The sequence below is a fragment of the Bombina bombina genome, unplaced genomic scaffold (assembly GCF_027579735.1).
Source record: "Bombina bombina isolate aBomBom1 unplaced genomic scaffold, aBomBom1.pri scaffold_654, whole genome shotgun sequence".
Classification (NCBI taxonomy): Eukaryota; Metazoa; Chordata; class Amphibia; order Anura; family Bombinatoridae; genus Bombina; species Bombina bombina.
Window position 1 is genome coordinate 132,864 of NW_026511917.1, and position 16,842 is coordinate 149,705.

The 16,842-nt window shown below is 37.0% G+C and overlaps 1 protein-coding gene across 1 annotated transcript; it reads left to right on the forward strand.

Annotated features, from left to right (window-relative positions):
- Positions 1-339: 339 nt before the first annotated feature.
- Positions 340-16,181, forward strand: LOC128644009 (60S ribosomal protein L5-A). Its single transcript, XM_053696775.1, has 8 exons — positions 340-479; positions 1,874-1,943; positions 2,025-2,140; positions 4,236-4,370; positions 8,283-8,485; positions 12,076-12,253; positions 15,724-15,812; positions 16,015-16,181. Exons 1-8 carry the CDS (start codon positions 477-479, stop codon positions 16,115-16,117), a joined length of 897 nt encoding a protein of 298 aa, XP_053552750.1. The 5' UTR covers positions 340-476; the 3' UTR covers positions 16,118-16,181.
- The last annotated feature ends 661 nt before the right edge of the window (positions 16,182-16,842 follow it).

Here is a 16,842-nt window from a genome sequence, read left to right on the forward strand (position 1 = left end):
AACGATTTATCAAGGTGAACAAACATCCTTGCACAGGCGCGGTTGCAGATTACCTTGAAGTCACATGATCATCTATTTCTATTTGTTATCTTATTATAATATAATAACACACAGCTGCTACAAAAGCAAACGAGCTGCTGTTCCTTTATATAATACTAATATATCTTGTTTAATTGATATAGTTTGTCAAAAGCATTTACATACAAACCTTATGTATAATAAACATATAATACGTGGCCCTAACTCACTTTTATAGAAAGCCCCTAGTATTTCCGACTTCCGGACAGCAGGTGGCAGCATACTTTATAAACACACGTCTTCTCCTCTTGCAGGATCCTTCTCTTTTCGCATCTCGACCGACCGCAGCCTACTTACTGCGCAGGCGCACCACGCACGGCCTTTTCCCAGTCCTCCAGCGCCCTTACGTTGCGCTGTGACTCTCCGGTCCTCACCCCGACGGGACAAATCGCGGCGAAATGGTCAGTAAACCGGAGTAATTTACCCAACAATAAATACATAAATGTTCCCTACTATGTGCTGTGCGGTTTGATGCCGCTGACATTGTTTTAATGATGAGGATGGTGTTGGATAGAAATAGGAGATCTGCAGGGTTCCAGCGTGGCCTAATGGCTGCTGTACCGCTCACTAGCTGGCTCCTTCCTGACTGCTGCTGCTGCTTCCCACGAACAGTCACATAATAAAATTAGTTATGTTACCCTTCCTGCGTGGATTAAATACAAGTGTAATTGCGCATTTCCAATAACAAACATAACTGCACTGTTAGTGTCCCTATATTACCTCTATATAAATGCTTATTATTGGAGTTACATGAACTTTAGCAATGCTTAAGGCACTTTCCCTTAATTGTGGACTAGGATAACTATTTTTTAGCTACTTTGAAGGTGAATTGTATACAATAAATGCTTAATCTTCTGACTGTAAATGCAATAGGTACAACATTACAGTACTGCATCTTTTTATGGCTTGTGACAAGCTGTCACTATTGGGGATCTCACCTGATGTCATGTATATGTGTTATTGTATAAAAGTTTATTAAATATTGTTTAATTGTAGGAGTCTAACTTGTATCATTTTTTTTTTTTAATGCTTGGTACTTTTTCTCAGCACACATTTTATGGTCCTGGGAATTTACTATAACAATTAAGTTTAAATAGAGACCTGTGTAGCTGGAAATAGCCAATTCCTTTAACTGTTGGAAATACTGCCTGTCTCTGATGAGCTCTTAAAGGGATACTAAACACCATTTTTTTTCTTTCATGATTCCATTTCTAATTTACTCCTATTAATTTTTCTTCTCATGCTATCTTGATTTGAAAAAGCAGTACTGTAAGCTTTAGAGCTGGCCCATTTTTTGTTCAGCACCTGGGTAGCACTTGCTGATTTGTGGCTAAATGCAGCAAACCAATCAGCAGGTGCTGAACTAAAAATGGGCCGACTCCTAACCTTTCATTACTGATTTTTCAAATCAAGATAACATGAGAACAAAAAAAAAATTAATCGGAGTAAAATAGAAAGTTGCTTAAAATCACATGCTTTATCTGAATCACGAAAGAAAAAAAATTGGGGTTAGTATCCCTTTAATGTAGTTAACTTAGGCCCCTTAAATTCAGCTGCTCTATAGGGCTTTCCAACTAAGAAAAAAAATAGTGCCATACTATTGGTGCTTTTTTCCTTTCATTAAAGGTATAAGACTTGCAGTCCTGTGTAGTTATAAAGTATACGTCATGCTGAACGCTAGTGTTATATTGTGAGATATCTCCCATAAGTGTAGGGAACATGCTTTTATAAATCTCAGCTCTTCATACATCTTTTGGTGGTGTATAAACTTATTACTCATGCTTTCCCTCTATAGGGGTTTGTTAAAGTTGTCAAGAACAAGGCTTACTTCAAGAGGTACCAGGTCAAGTTCCGCAGAAGGAGAGGTTAGTAAGCTTGTTCAGTGTTGCAGGTGATTATGGTTTTTTCTTTGCTACAGTGATTTACTTTTATTTTTTGTTTTCTAGAGGGCAAGACTGACTACTATGCTCGCAAGCGCTTGGTCATCCAGGACAAGAACAAATACAATACACCCAAGTACAGGATGATTGTCCGTGTCACTAATAGAGACATCATCTGCCAGGTATCTTCTCAACTCATTTGTGTTTGTGATGTTTCACTGAAATCTTTTAGTCAAAGTAAACATTGAAGTGGCTGTCTGATGTTGGTTATGATGAAAGGACAGAAACCTTGTAATTATAATACTCCTCTCTAGGCTTCTTGCTGTCATTCTGTTAAAGAGTTTGCATGGTCTTGCAGTATCTTATCAGCTGTGCTGGTGCCAATTAGGGATGGATATGTAGCAGGGTTAAGCTTGTGCAGTTTGCACTACCACTGTTTGAAATAGAAAAAACAAATGGTTAAACTAGTAAACGGTCTGTATGTGTGTGTGTAAAAAAGAGAACCGCTCAACCTGGGAACGATCAGTATCATAGGTTAGTTACCATCCTGGGTGCAGTCTCTTTTTGTTCAACATGTGCCTTTCGCAGAGTACAACTTTCCTGTAGTATATCAGTGTGGTTCTGACCAAATACATTCCACTCTAGACATACCAGTCAATTCGTCTCTGAACGAGAGAAACTGCAAACACTGAGACATAAGTTTCGGCCTAGTGAGGGCCACGTCTGAGGTGCAGCCTTATCCCTCTAAGCAGATTGAGCAACGGGTCTACGTCTGGTTTCCCACATCACTCTTGGGGAGACTTCCCTCAGGGTCATAAGTTCTTCTCCGTGAAAGGCACAGGTTGAGCAAAAAGAGGCTGCTTCTAGGGTGGTATCTAGCCATAGAACAAGCTATTACACTATTCATTTCCTGGTTGAGTGCGTCTTTTTGTGTATGTATGTCACAATCTGTTTAATGTACCTTTTTTAATGATTAAAGCCTAAATCCATTCACAATTAAACTTTCATGATTCAGGTAGAGCATGCCATTTTAAGCAACTTTATAATTTACTGCTATCAATTTTTTTTTCTTCGTTCTCCTGGTATCTTTATTTTAAAAAGCTGGAATTTAAGCTTAGGAGCTAGCCCATTTTTGGTTCAGAACCTGGGTAGCACTTTCTGATTGGATGGCTACATTTAGACACCAATCAGCAAGCGCTACCCAGGTGCTGAACCAAAAATGGGCCGCCTTCTGTTTACTTTCCAGCTTTTTTAAATTAAAGATACCAAAACAACAAAGAAATTGATAATAGAAGTAAATTAGTAAATTTTGCTCAAAATAGCATGATCTATCTGAATCATGAAAGTTAGTTTTTGACTAGACTATCTCTTTAACATGAATTATTAATTTAGATTGTTAAATCCACATTAGCTCTGATTTTATCTTTTTAAGCCAGGTCTCCTAAATATTATACACGTATTTAGTCCTGTCGGGTTCTGTAAATACATTTACAAGCAAATACAGTTGTTGTTGCTTTGTGAGTAGATAGCCCCAGCCTTCTTTTAAAGTGACCTACTGAAATTAGATTTTATACCTGCCTGTGTACAGGAAGCTCAACAGTGAGTAACCATTAAGGGCAGCTTAAAATCGTACTGATAAAGTTAATATAACAATGCTTGTAAAAAAAAAAAGTTAGATGGGCACTTTCATTTATCAAAATCATTGTTAACGCTAAATTATATAATATACGTACACATTGCACTGTTCCTCTGCCCGTAACGCATAGTCTGTCTGTTCAATGGCAAATCATGCTGTAGCCAATTGTATTGCGCCCCCTTTCGTATCCAGCAAGTTAATAACTCCACCTGATTTGAATGCCAAAGGGGGCGCGATAAGATTGGCTACAGCGTGATTTGTCATTGAACAGAGACAATGCGTTACGGGCGGAGGAACAGTGCAATGCATAACATGAAAGGTCAATTATTTATATAATTTATCATTTACAATGATTTTGATGAAGTGCCCATTATCTACTTACAAATATTAATATAATCGATTAACTTTACCGTTGCTTTAAACTGTTTTTTGAGTAACTGGTTCAGTTGTCCACAAATCAGTTTGTTCTACTTTCATCTAATCTGTCAAATTAATTTTGACCGAGACTAACCATGGAATATCCCATATAAAAAAAATAGTGCTATAGATGACTGCAGTTTGAGAGTCTAGGAATTTGTAAATGTCCACTTTTTATGTAAATCTTCAACATTTTTCTCTTTATATTTTCTGACTTTTTTTAGATTGCTTATGCCAGAATTGAAGGAGACATGATAGTTGGTGCTGCTTATTCTCATGAGCTGCCAAAATACGGAATCAAATGTGGGCTCACCAACTATGCCGCAGCTTACTGTACAGGCCTGCTGCTGGCTCGCAGGGTAAGTGACTGTTTTATACTAGCGCATGCAGGATATTGGCTAAAGAAATGCAAGATCTTAGTTACCTTAAAAGTTCACTAGTTTTATTGATTGAGGCGCATTACTCAAACTAAGAGTAACGTTATCTAAATGAATTATCCTCATACTTTTAACTCTTCAGGGCATCAGTGTGCACAAGGAGCAGTAATTGTTTTTTTTAATTTAACTGTTTAACGTGACTTCGCATTGTGCTCATGAGAGAATTCTTCCATAGTCTCCAATGGGAGCCTCATTCTCATGCCGTCAGACACTGCATGAGAACCTAGCACAGCTAAGGGTATAAGTCACGCAGCAGATCTTAAAGGGATAGGAAAGTCAAAATGAAACCTGCATGATTCAGATAGAGCAGGTCATTTTTAAGACTTTTTTACATTCACTCTAATTGCAAATGTGCTTCGTTCTCTTGGTATCCCTTGTTGAAAATAAATACGCACATATCCTACACTAGTTGCTGATTGGTGCCTGCACACATTTGTCTCTTGTGATTGGCTAGCTAGATGTGTTTAGCTAGCTGCAATAGAGCAATGCTGTTCCTTCAGCAAAGGATAGCAAGAGAATTAAGGAAATGTAATAGAAGCAAATTGGAAAGTTGTTCAAAATTGTATGTTCTATCCAAATCATGAATGGAAAATCTTGGGGTTTCCTGTTACTTTAAATTATATATGAATATATAATTACTTTTTATTTTTTCTAACATACTACACCTGTCAACTTTAACCCATTAACTGCTTTGTGCAGTTATGCTTTAAAAAAATAAGAATGCTCATGGTTTTTCATTTTAAAACCCTACACCACTGTATTTTCAGGACATTAGTGCAATTTAGAAAATGTATCCAGAGATTTGATCTTTGGTTAATGTTTGGAGCGCTAATTGCTACCTCAAGCTTGCAGTAGCAATAACCAGCCACTTGTAATGGCTGGTTATTTATTGCGCGTCTGTTAATGGGTGAAATTTGCTCATTTACAGGTACGCAATAAATTAGCGCTCCACTGGTAATCTAGTCCTGAATTGGTTTGGACAAATGCTGTAAGGGGATTCAAGAATGTACAGTATGTCTTGTAAATGCAAAGATTAACCTAAATTAAAGGGACACTCTCATAATTCAGATAAGGGCATGCAATTTTAAACAACTTTTCAATTTACTTTTATCAAACTTGCTTTGTTCTTTTGGTGGGATTTGTTGAAAGCTAAACCTAGGTAGGCTTAAGCTAATTTCTAAACTCTTGAAGGCTGCCTCTTATCTCCGTGCATTTTGACAGTTTTTCACATTTAGACACTTCTAGTTCATGCAGGCCATAAAAATAAAAATTGTGCTCACTCCCCTGAAGTTATTTGAGTCTGCACTGATTGGCTAAAGTGCAAGTCTGTCAAAAGAACTGAGATAAGAGAAGTCTGCAAGTCTTAGCTAAAAGGTAATCACAGGTGAAGTGTATTAATATAACCATGTTAGTTATGCAAAACTGGGTAATGGGTACTAAAGGGATTATGTTTTCAAACAAATTCTGGAGTAAACTGTCCCTTTTTAAGCTTTTATGATTCAGAGCAATCAATTCTTCTCTTGGTATTGTGTGGAAAAACATAACTGAATAGGTTCAGAAGCCACAATGCACTGCTGGGAGGCAGCTGTTGTCTGTCTTACCAGATGAGTTCCGCTAGGCCAGGGGTCTGCAAACTTGCCTCTTCAGATGTTTGGAACTACATTTCCCATGATGCTTAGACATTCTTTAGGCTGTCTAAGCATCATGGGAAATGTAGTTCCAAAACATCAGGAGAGCCAAGGTCGCTAACCGCTGCCTTGGCCTTAGTAGATCATTGCTATTCTGAATTTTGGCTTTAACCGTTTTGTAGGCGTTAAAGGACCACTGCTAAACACGGTAGAATTGCATAATTAATACATGAACAATAAAGACAATGCAAAAGCACTTTGTTTTAACTTCAAATAAGTGGTAGATATTTTTTTATATATATTTTTTTTTGACAAATGTCAGTTACATTTTCTTTATGCATCATGTGACAGCCAATCACAAAATGCATATTCATATATGCTCAGTTTTCCACATGCTCAATAAGAGCTGGTGCCTCAAAGTGCTCATATGAAGAGTGTGCATTTAGATAATGGAAGTGAATTGGAAAGTTGTTTAAAATCCTGAGTTTAATTTTGACTTGACTGTCCCTTTAAAGGGACATGAAACCCACATTTTTTCTTCATGATTTAGAAAGAGCATGCAATTTTATACAACTTTCCAATTTACTCCTGTTATCTAATTTAGTTCATTCTCTTGATATCCTTTGCTGAAAGTATATCTAGATAGGATTAGTAGCTGCACATAGATGCCTTGTGATTGGCTCACCATGTGCATTGCTATTTCTTAAACAAAGGATATCTAAATGTTGCAAATTAGAAGTAAATTGGAATGTTTAAAATTCTATTCTCTACCTGAATCATGAAAGAGAAATTGATTTGACCGTTCCTTTAACCTGATAGTTGTATTCAAGGAATAGTGCATTAGGGTGTTTTAGAGTTAAATCATTTTCTTTTTGCACTTTGTCCCTTCAAACTTTTATTTCAGTAGGCGACATGGATAGGTTAGATGGGCCGTTTGGTTCTCATCTGCAGTAGGAAGCTGTATATAATGTGAATTTGAGTTTTGATCAGTGTGTAAGGTCCATAACACGTAACCTTATTGTATTGCACCAAATCGGGGAACTTTACAGTGTATATAAAATAGTTGTAGTTTGATTCCTATCTGATTAGATTTACTGTTCAGCCTTACTCCAGGGGTCAGCAACCTTGCACCCCCAGATGTTTGGGAACTACATTTCCCATGATGCTCAGACAGCCTAAAGAGTCTCAGCATCATGGGAAATGTAATTCCAAAACATCTGGGGGCCCAAGGTTTCTGACACTTGCTTTAGTCAGAGGCGATTGTTGGGTGGCTTGTCTGCAGGGTGGACTGTTTCTATTGCCAGCTGCTAGTTAAAGGGACATGCAACCCAAAATAAGTTAACTGATTCAGATAGAACAGACATGCTGACTGAGCATCATGGGAAATGTAGTTCCAAAACCTCTGGAGTGCCAAGTTTGACTGTCAAATAGAGACTACAATTTTCAACATTCCAATTTACTTCTATTTAATTTGCTTCATTCTTTATATCCTTTGAATAAATGTACATGGGTGAGCCAATCACACGAGGCATATGTGCAGCCACCAATCCACAACTACTGAGCTTATTTAGATATGCCTTTAAACAAAGGGATAACAAGGGAATGAAGCAAATTTTATAAATCGCAAAAAAAAAATTTCATGTCCCTTTAAAGGAACAGTCTAGTCCAAAACAAACTTTCATTATTCAGATAGGGCATGTAATTTTAAACATTTTTCAAATTTACATCTATCACCAATTTTGCTTTGTTCTCTTGGTATTCATAGTTGAAAGCTAAACCTAGGAGGTTCATATGCTAATTTCTAAGCCCTTGAAGGCCGCCTCTCATCTCAGGGCATTTTGAGAGTTTTTCACCACTAGAGGCTGTTAGTTCATGTGTTTCATATAGATAACACTGCTCACGCACGTGGAGTTCCTAGGAGTCGGCACTGATTGGCTAAAATGCAAGTCTGTCAAAAGAACTGAAATAAGGGGGCAGTTTGCAGAGGCTTAGATGCAAGGTAATCAGAGGTAAAAAAAAATAAAGATATTAATATAATTGATTATGCAAAACTAGAGAATGGTAATAAAGGGATTATCTATCTTTTAAAACAATAAATATTCTGGTGTAGACTGTCCCTTTAAGGTTGTTCTGCAGAGTTTGTACCACACTAATAGGTTCTGTTAGGTCATTCTTGAGAATACTAATATTGCCAAACTTTATGCAGCTTCTTAACAAGTTTGGCCTTGACAAAATCTATGAAGGCCAAGTGGAAGTGACTGGTGACGAGTACAATGTGGAGAGCATTGATGGTCAACCTGGTGCCTTTTCATGCTACTTGGATGCCGGTCTGACCAGAACTACCACAGGAAACAAAGTATTTGGCGCATTGAAAGGAGCAGTAGATGGCGGCCTCTCCATTCCTCACAGGTGAGTAATGTAGTTTCTGGCACGCTTTTTAAATACCCCAAATCACCACCCCTCCTCTGCATCATCTGATAGCTGCCCACTTTAAAACTTATATTTTTTGTGAGCTGTTTTAACTGTTCTCCAATTGGCGCTCTAGCACTATGGCTTTTTTTTTTTTTTTCTTGTAGCTAGAGCACCGTACAGTTAGCTCACTAAAAAATATTCTGAAGTGGGCGGCCATAGCATTGGGTTATTAGAATGGCACAGCTAGATTTAAAAGTTAGTTACAGCGCATCTTTATTAGAAGTGATCAATTAAAGGGACATAATACTCATATGCTAAATCACTTGAAACTGATGCAGTTTAACTGTAAAAAGCTGACAGGAAAATATCACCTGAGCATCTCTATATAAAAAAAGGAAGATATTTTACCTCACAATCTCCTCAGCAGAGTAAGTTCTGTGTAAAAAGTTATACTCAGCTTCTCCCAGCTGCAGGTAAAAAAAATTTAAAGAAATGAACAGCAGCCAATCAGCATCAGCAGTGCTGAGGTCATGAACTTTTACTGTGATCTCATGAGATTTGACGTAACTCTCATGAGATTTCATAGTAAACTTCCTTTACCTGATTGGTGAAATAAGATGAGAGTGCACAATGCTCATCCCTTCAGATGTCCCAGGACAAACACACTAAAATGCTGCTTAGAAATACTTTACAATGGGAGGTGGCTACTGAGGAACTTTTGAGGTAAAATATCTTTCTTTTTTACATAGAGATGTTCAGGAGATATTTTCTAGTCAGCTTTTTACAGCTATGCTGCATCACTTTCAAGTGTTCAAACATTTGGGTATTATGGCCCTTTAATGTCCATCTAAAATATTGCTTAGATCCTGGACCGGATTTTAAAACCTGTGACGTTTTCCATCACTTAATTTCTAATGCAATATACAATATTTAAATATCTTTGTGATATGTTATACATGTAATGCATATCTGCTTCTAATACAAAATCATCCAAATATCAGTAGTTTGTAAGAACTTCATATGTACTCTAGATATTATAATTTGCATGCCAGGAATACGGCAATGTAACAAATTCAGTATCAATATATTGTAACAAACCAAGAGAACAAAAGTTAAGTCTGCATACTAATATTTTGAAAGCAGCCTTAAAGCAAATTAAATCTTCACCCCTAGCAGTTTGTGTTTTATATATTTATATTATATTTGTTCATGATCCTTTGTGAGGGTCTGAATGTGGAAGTAGACGGCTGCTTGTACCGTTTGGATCTTTTCGGTAAAAGCTCTGAACAGCACAAGCAGCCACCTACTTCTACATTCGGATCCTCACAAAGGAGAGAGAGATATATTTGCTGCTAGATGATGATTCCCTCAGAACTGAGCAAACTGATGTTACTCCACTGTTTCAAGACGGGACTGATAGCAGCAAAAGCAACAATTAAGTTAAAGGGATAGAAAGGTAAAAAATGAAATTAAACATGTTTTCAACATACTTTCATTAGCAAAAATACTAATAGTAATTTTTTATTACTGTTTTTCAGTGGCATATGCTACATGCAACGAGGGCTTCAGGATTCAGACATGTTTTCTTAGAGCTGGCGGTGGTTATTATTGTCAGCAAAGACTTAAAGGACCATTAAAGGGATACTAAACCCAAATTGTTTCTTTCATGATTCAGATGGAGCATGCAATTTTAAGCATTTTTGGGCTCATGCAGTAAACAAGTAGCCTGCCCATTTTCTGTACAGCACCTGGGTAGAGCTTGCTGACTGGTGGCTAAATGTAGTACTATCCAGGGTGCTTAACCAAAAATCGTCCGGCTCCTAAGCTTAAATTTCTTTTTTTTTTTTTCTCCTCTTTTTTTCCCCCCCAAATACAGATAGCAAGAAAACGAAGAAATGTGTGAGTAAATTAGAAAGTTGCTTAAAATTGCATACTCTATCTGTATCATGAAAGAAACAAATGGGTTTAGTATCCCTTTAAATGCAGTTCAATTGCATAAATAACAAATGCATAATAAAGACAATGCAATTACTAACTCTGAATTTCAAATAAGCAGATTTTTTTTTTTGCCGGCCCCTGTATCATTTGACATCCATTAGCCAATCCGTGTGAACTTGTGCACATGCTCAGTAGCTGGTGCCTCCAGAAAGTGTGCATGTAAAAGGTCTGTGCATTATTTGATAATGGTAGTAAATTTAAGTCTCTTAAAACTGCATGCTCTGACCTTAGTGTCCCTTTAAAGGGCCATGCAAGGAAGTATGTTACACAATTAAAGATTCTCCCGTATAGTTATTGTCTAAACGATATTAAATCGCATACCTTATTTTGAAAACAAAGTTGGCAAATTAATAAAATTATAAGCAGTTTATCCCTCCTTTCTCTGTGCCAACCTCAGTCCCCTGTGTGTCCATGCATTTGTATTTAAAATGCAGCTAAGCGCTTATTAGTATAACATTTACATAAGAGAAGCAATTGCACGCTCCTGAACGCATGCGCTTTGTGTACTGTTATATGCACGTGCATACTTTTTTTTTTTTTTTTTTTTTTTCTACCACTTCTCTCAGGACTAAGTTGCATGTGCGATAAAAATACTTTACTAAAGGCCTGCGTAATCGGAGCGGGATTGTTGGTTATAGTAGTAGTGCAGCAGACCAGAGCACTGTGTCTTCACAGTATAAGCGATGACAGGCGACTTTAACTAGTGCCGCTTTTTCAAAATGTAGCCTGTGCACGCGGCGAGCAAAGCGGAAAATACCGGTGATGTCGCCAGTTATATTTTAGTGATGTGAGCAGTTACTGAACATGCGCAGGAGGTGCGTGCACTCTTACCTATTCCGATAGCAATCATAGGACTGCATAATTCGTTTAAATGAGGGTTTGGAAAAGATTCAGATTTCAAGTGACCAATACAAGGGAACGGCTAATATTTAATAAGTTATTTGATTATCTGCCTGCAGGTAAACTTTGCAAAAGCTTGTAGAAAAAAAATTGCCTTTCATGCCTCTTTAATTTGTGCCATATGAGCCACTACTAACTCTGAGAAGTTGGTGTTTGAATGCTGGTGCACAGGGTGCTAACATATGTCTGTATGCTGCTGATGGTAAAATAACTTTTTGCTAGAAACATTTTTGCTAATGGACATATATTGCAAAAATGCTTCTAGGATAAATTAAAACTCATCTATTCACATCTCAATTTTGACCTTTTCTATCCCTTTAAGTTTATTACAAGTACCTCTAATGGGGCAGACTGTGAGTGGGGTTCTTCCCTCCCTGTCATTATGTTCCTTAAACTATGGCCTATTACTGGCATTTATAGTGCACATAGTTTACGCCTATTTTGTGCACAATTGCAGTACATACCTATGAGTCTGGATGATTGGCTGTCACATGATACAGGAGACAAACTGAAATTTTTTTGGAAAAATCTGCTGATTTAATTTTTTTTTTTTAAAGCATTTGATTATGCTGTTCTACTGTATGTAATGTTTCTTTAAAGACGGGATTATATAGTCTAGATTACTGTAGGTTGTGGGCAGTGATCCCTTGGAGAGGAGCGTTTGCTAATCATTTAGTGCTTCTCCCTAGCACCAAGCGTTTCCCTGGCTACGACTGTGAGAGCAAAGAGTTCAACGCTGAAGTCCACCGTAAACACATTATGGGTCAGAACGTGTCTGACTACATGCGCCTTCTAATAGAGGAAGATGAGGATGCGTACAAGAAACAGTTCTCTCAGTACATCAAGAATGGCGTCACAGCAGACCAGGTGAGGGCGTTGTTACTGCATGAGCTAGTAGATGATGATCTTTTATAGATTATAGATGTAATACCTTTTTTATATAGGTTGCAAAGCCAATCCATTGATCTGATGCAATTTTTGTGTTTTGGTCCATAGTGTATGTAGTCTAAATACCGTAAACGATTTGAGTCATATGCACCTTGAAACACTTTGTATTTCCTGGGAGCGTTAGGTGTGCAGGGTGTTATTTTTTTAAGAGGGTGTTTTTTGTTTTTTTTTGTCTAATGGATGTGTCACTGTGCACCAATATTGCTGAATTAGTCAGCCAGTGAGCCATCTGTACCAAGAATGAGTTGATGCAAAGATCCATGTATGGTTTTAGAAGCATTTTAAAGGGATATTGAACCCAATTTTTTTTTCTTTCATGATTAAGAGAGCATTTTTATTACGAATAAAACGCTTAAACCACTTAAGAAACCTTGTTTGTGGTGTAGGGTGGCTTATTAAATGGGGGTTTGTCATGACTGCTCTAATAATCCTCTGAAATCTATAGGTTTTATTTAAAAAAGCAAAACAAAAAACTGTCAGCCCAAACTAGAGACCAGTAAATGTTAAATCTAGGTTTTAAGGTGGTTTAACTACTTGATAGACTTAAAGGGACATTAAGCAAGTCCCAAAAAAAATTTCATGATTCAAATAGGGCGTGTCATTTTAAACAACTTTCCAGTTTACTGTTACCACCAATTTTGCTTTGTTCTCTTGGTCTTAGTTGAAAGCTAGGAGGTTCATATGCCAACTTAGACCTTGAAGGCCGCCTATAATCTGAATAGTTTTTCACTACTAGAGGGCATTCGTTCATATGTGTCATATAGATAACATTGAGATCACGCACGTGAATTTACTGAGGAGTGAGCACTAATTGGCTAAAATGCAAGTCTGTCAAAAGAACTGAAATAAGGGGGCAGTCTGCAGAGGCTTAGATACAAGATAATTACAGAGGTAAAACGTGTATTTTAACTGTTGGTTATGCAAAACTGGGGAATGGGTAATAAAGGGATTATCTATTTTTTATTTATTTACATTTGAGGTTTAAGTAACACTTGCAAATGGAAATGTATGATTCTCTTTTCTAAGTGTACAATCCATTAGCATCTCAATATAACATAACATGCCTAAAATTAAACAATCAGACTGGGTTTGTGTAGCTGCATAATACTTGTGCATTGGAAAAACCTTTTTTGAATATCCACATTAGAAATATCCCTTTATATGGTAATTCATAATGATAGTTTTCCCTGAGGAAAGTATATCCACTGCTCTTGGAACCAAATTGGAGAGTATGAGGTATTCTAGGTAAAAGGGCTACTTACGGGTCCATTGTAAAAAATGGACAAATATAATGACAATGGAGCCAACAGTATTGATATTTCAGAGGGACCATATGAACTAAGAGTAGACTATAGTTTCTTGGTAGGTCATAAAATGAGGGCGAATAGTTTTCTATAAACCTTCAGATTTAACATTTAAGGGTACAATATGTTACTGTATCTCCCTATATCTAAAGTGAATTTTTTTTTTCCCTCCCACAACCTCTATGTAATGGATTGGATAGAGCACAGAATTTTAAACTTCTGTTAACAATTTTGCTTAGTTGTTTTAAAAGATAGATAACCCCTTTATTACTCTCCCCCGTTTTGCATAACAAGGTTATATTAATATACGTTTTACCTTTCTTATCTCAGTGCTTTGTATCCAATTACTACTGGTTCATAAACTACAGGAGTGAGCACAATGTTATCTATATGAAACTTATGAACTAGCACTGTCTTGCTGTGAAAATCTTATAAAATTCACTGACGAGGCGACCTGCAGTAGTTTTTGGAAATGCTTACTGCAAATCTCTGAGGATGCACTTCTAGGGCTTTCAATAATTCAACTGATCTAGTGAAATAAGTTGATACGATTTTAGGGAAAGATTTTCCTGTTATAAAGTATATTAGAATAACAATGGTCTCCTTTCCATTGAGGTGGCGGTTTGGAAACTGGTGATTTTTTTTATTTATTTTTTATCTCCATTAAAGTCTATGAAGAATTTTTGTTCCCACTAGTTTTTAAACTTTACCAACTCAATGCAAACTAGGCCAGTGTCTGTTGTGCATAGCTGGTGAATGGGTAGTAAGGTGTTTATCTTTTTAAATCATAAAAAAAAAAAAAAATCAAGTAGATTGTCTTTTTAAAGATTAAACTTAGCCGGGTAGAATTATGTAGCAGAGTGGGGGCGGTGTAATTTTTATATTACTGGCAGCCAGTCACAAATTTTTATTTTTTTTATCCACCTTTTTATTTTCTGTGATGTGGAGGCTCCCCTCCAAGCAATTAATGTAGGGTTCCCCTCTAGTTTATATTCCACAGTTTAGGGCCCCATCCCTTCCTCTCCCCCGCTTAATTCTTTTGACAGAGCTAGTTTGTGTACCATAAAGAAAACATTGTGTGCACTCTATGGAGAATGGGTTCACAAGAACCAGCACTTAATGGCTAAAAATCTAAATGGTAAAAATCTAAAAAACAAAGCACTGAGACAAGGGGCAAGTCTGCAGGGGCTTAAAGGTAATTCTAGAGGTAAAAAGTGTATTAATGTAAGTGTTGGTTATGCAAAACAGGGGAATGGATGATAAAGGGATTATCAATCTGTTTAAACAAAAAACATTTTAAAGTAGACTGTCCCTTTTTTAGTTGAAAAATGTTTATGGAGTCGTATCTTGTAAAAGTAGATATTTATTGAATTAAATTTTTATATAAAAGTCCTTTACTAATACTCCTTTTTGTAAAATTCTGTCCTTCCTTAAAGGGACATAAAACAAGTTGGATAGAGACAAAATATGATTTACTTTACCTGGAAATGTATACTGCAGTGCCTTACCATTAACGCTTTTTAGTTTTAGCTCTAACCCCACACACACAATTTCCTTCTATGGCTGTATCATTTGGTAGAATGCAAAAGTGCATAGGGATTATCTGCTGGAGCATACCTAAAAGCTGTGAACAGTTGAAATACTATACCTGTGTCTAAACATTGATAAGGGGGTGGGGGTGGAGTTGGCTTCTCCAGGCAGCCTAGCTATGCAATTCATTTTGTTTATTTTTGAAAAATTATTTTTAAATACTTGCAAGTTGCCAGCAATTTTTAAAAATTTTTTTTTTAATTCAAACTATTTTTAATTAGCCCTTTTATGATATGAACAGATCTCAACTTGTTTTATGTGCCTTTTTAAAAGTGCAGAATTTCATTTTAACAGAGGTTTCTAAGTACTACTTTTGGATCGCATAACTAGGCTAACTTGAATAAATGAGGGGTATATTTAGATATCTCTTAGCAATGTGTAGCCTGAACATAAACTAGTAAAATGCATATTGTGAAACCTTCCATGTTTTTGCAACTGCTCTATATGAGCGTTGCATGACTTTAAAATTTACTGTGATTTTCTTTTTGTTTCTAGATTGAAGAAATTTACAAAAAGGCCCATGCTACCATTCGAGAGAATCCTGTACATGAAAAGAAACCCAAGAAAGAAGTTAAAAAGAAGAGGTATTATATTGAGAGATATAGATAGATATAGACAGTTGTGAGAAATTTTAATGATTAATTTGAATCTTTATGGAAACTATACACGTTGCCATATGTAAAGTTTTGCGTTCTTTTCTATGTCGGGGCGCATTGCATTGTAGACCTATATATTGTGACTGCACGGACTGTTACATACTTACATTGTCTCCTTTCATCCCCCTAGGTGGAATCGTGCCAAAATGTCTCTGGCACAGAGGAAAGACCGCGTTGCACAGAAAAAAGCAAGTTTCCTCAGAGCTCAGGAGAAAGCTGCTGCTGACAGTTAGACTTAAGCATCAGGCAATTTTCTATGAGAGTCTTGGAATACTACAAATAAATATATTGACACAATGTGGCTTGTGTTTTTTGTTTTCTCATAACCAGTGGGGAAAATTTGAATCAAAACTGCATGCAAACAAATCTATAGAGGTATAGTCAATCATTTAAATTGAGTGTGCCATTTTCTTTCCTATGACATGGAGAGTCCACAACGTCATTCCAATTACTAGTGGGATATTCAACTCCTGGCCAGCAGGATGAGGCAAAGAGCCCCACAGCAAAGCTGTTGAGTGTAACTTCCCTTCTCCATAATCCCCAGTCATTCTCTTTGCCTCTGTCAATGGAGGATGTGCGAAGTCGGTGCTTGAAGATTTTAATCCTTTTAGGAGTACTTTTCCCTGCAAGCAAGGATTGGGGTAATGCTGTGTCCATAGCAATCTCTTGAGTAAGAGTAATGGTGGCTGATAGCAGTTAGAAAGCGGCGAGGTTGTCTTTGCTTTATTTCTAACATTATTGCTACCTCTTCAGAGAGCCAGGGTTGGTTATTCTGTTCTTTATTTTACTTTCAGGTCCCTGTCAGTGGCCGGATGAGGCTGGCAGACCTGCAGCTGCTGTATTGCCCCACACAGCAGAGGACTCTAGAGGGTAAGTCCTTATTTATCAGGAAGGAAGTCAGGGACCTGCTACCCTCAGGAAGAGTGTATGTATTGTATTTATATTCACAAATTTGGGA

Excerpts from the sequence above, each read along its gene's own strand:
- LOC128644009 (XM_053696775.1), top strand. Across the intron at positions 4,371-8,282 it reads GCCTGCTGCTGGCTCGCAGG|CTTCTTAACAAGTTTGGCCT; the intron begins GTAAGTGACTGT and ends AACTTTATGCAG. Across the intron at positions 8,486-12,075 it reads GGCCTCTCCATTCCTCACAG|CACCAAGCGTTTCCCTGGCT; the intron begins GTGAGTAATGTA and ends GCTTCTCCCTAG.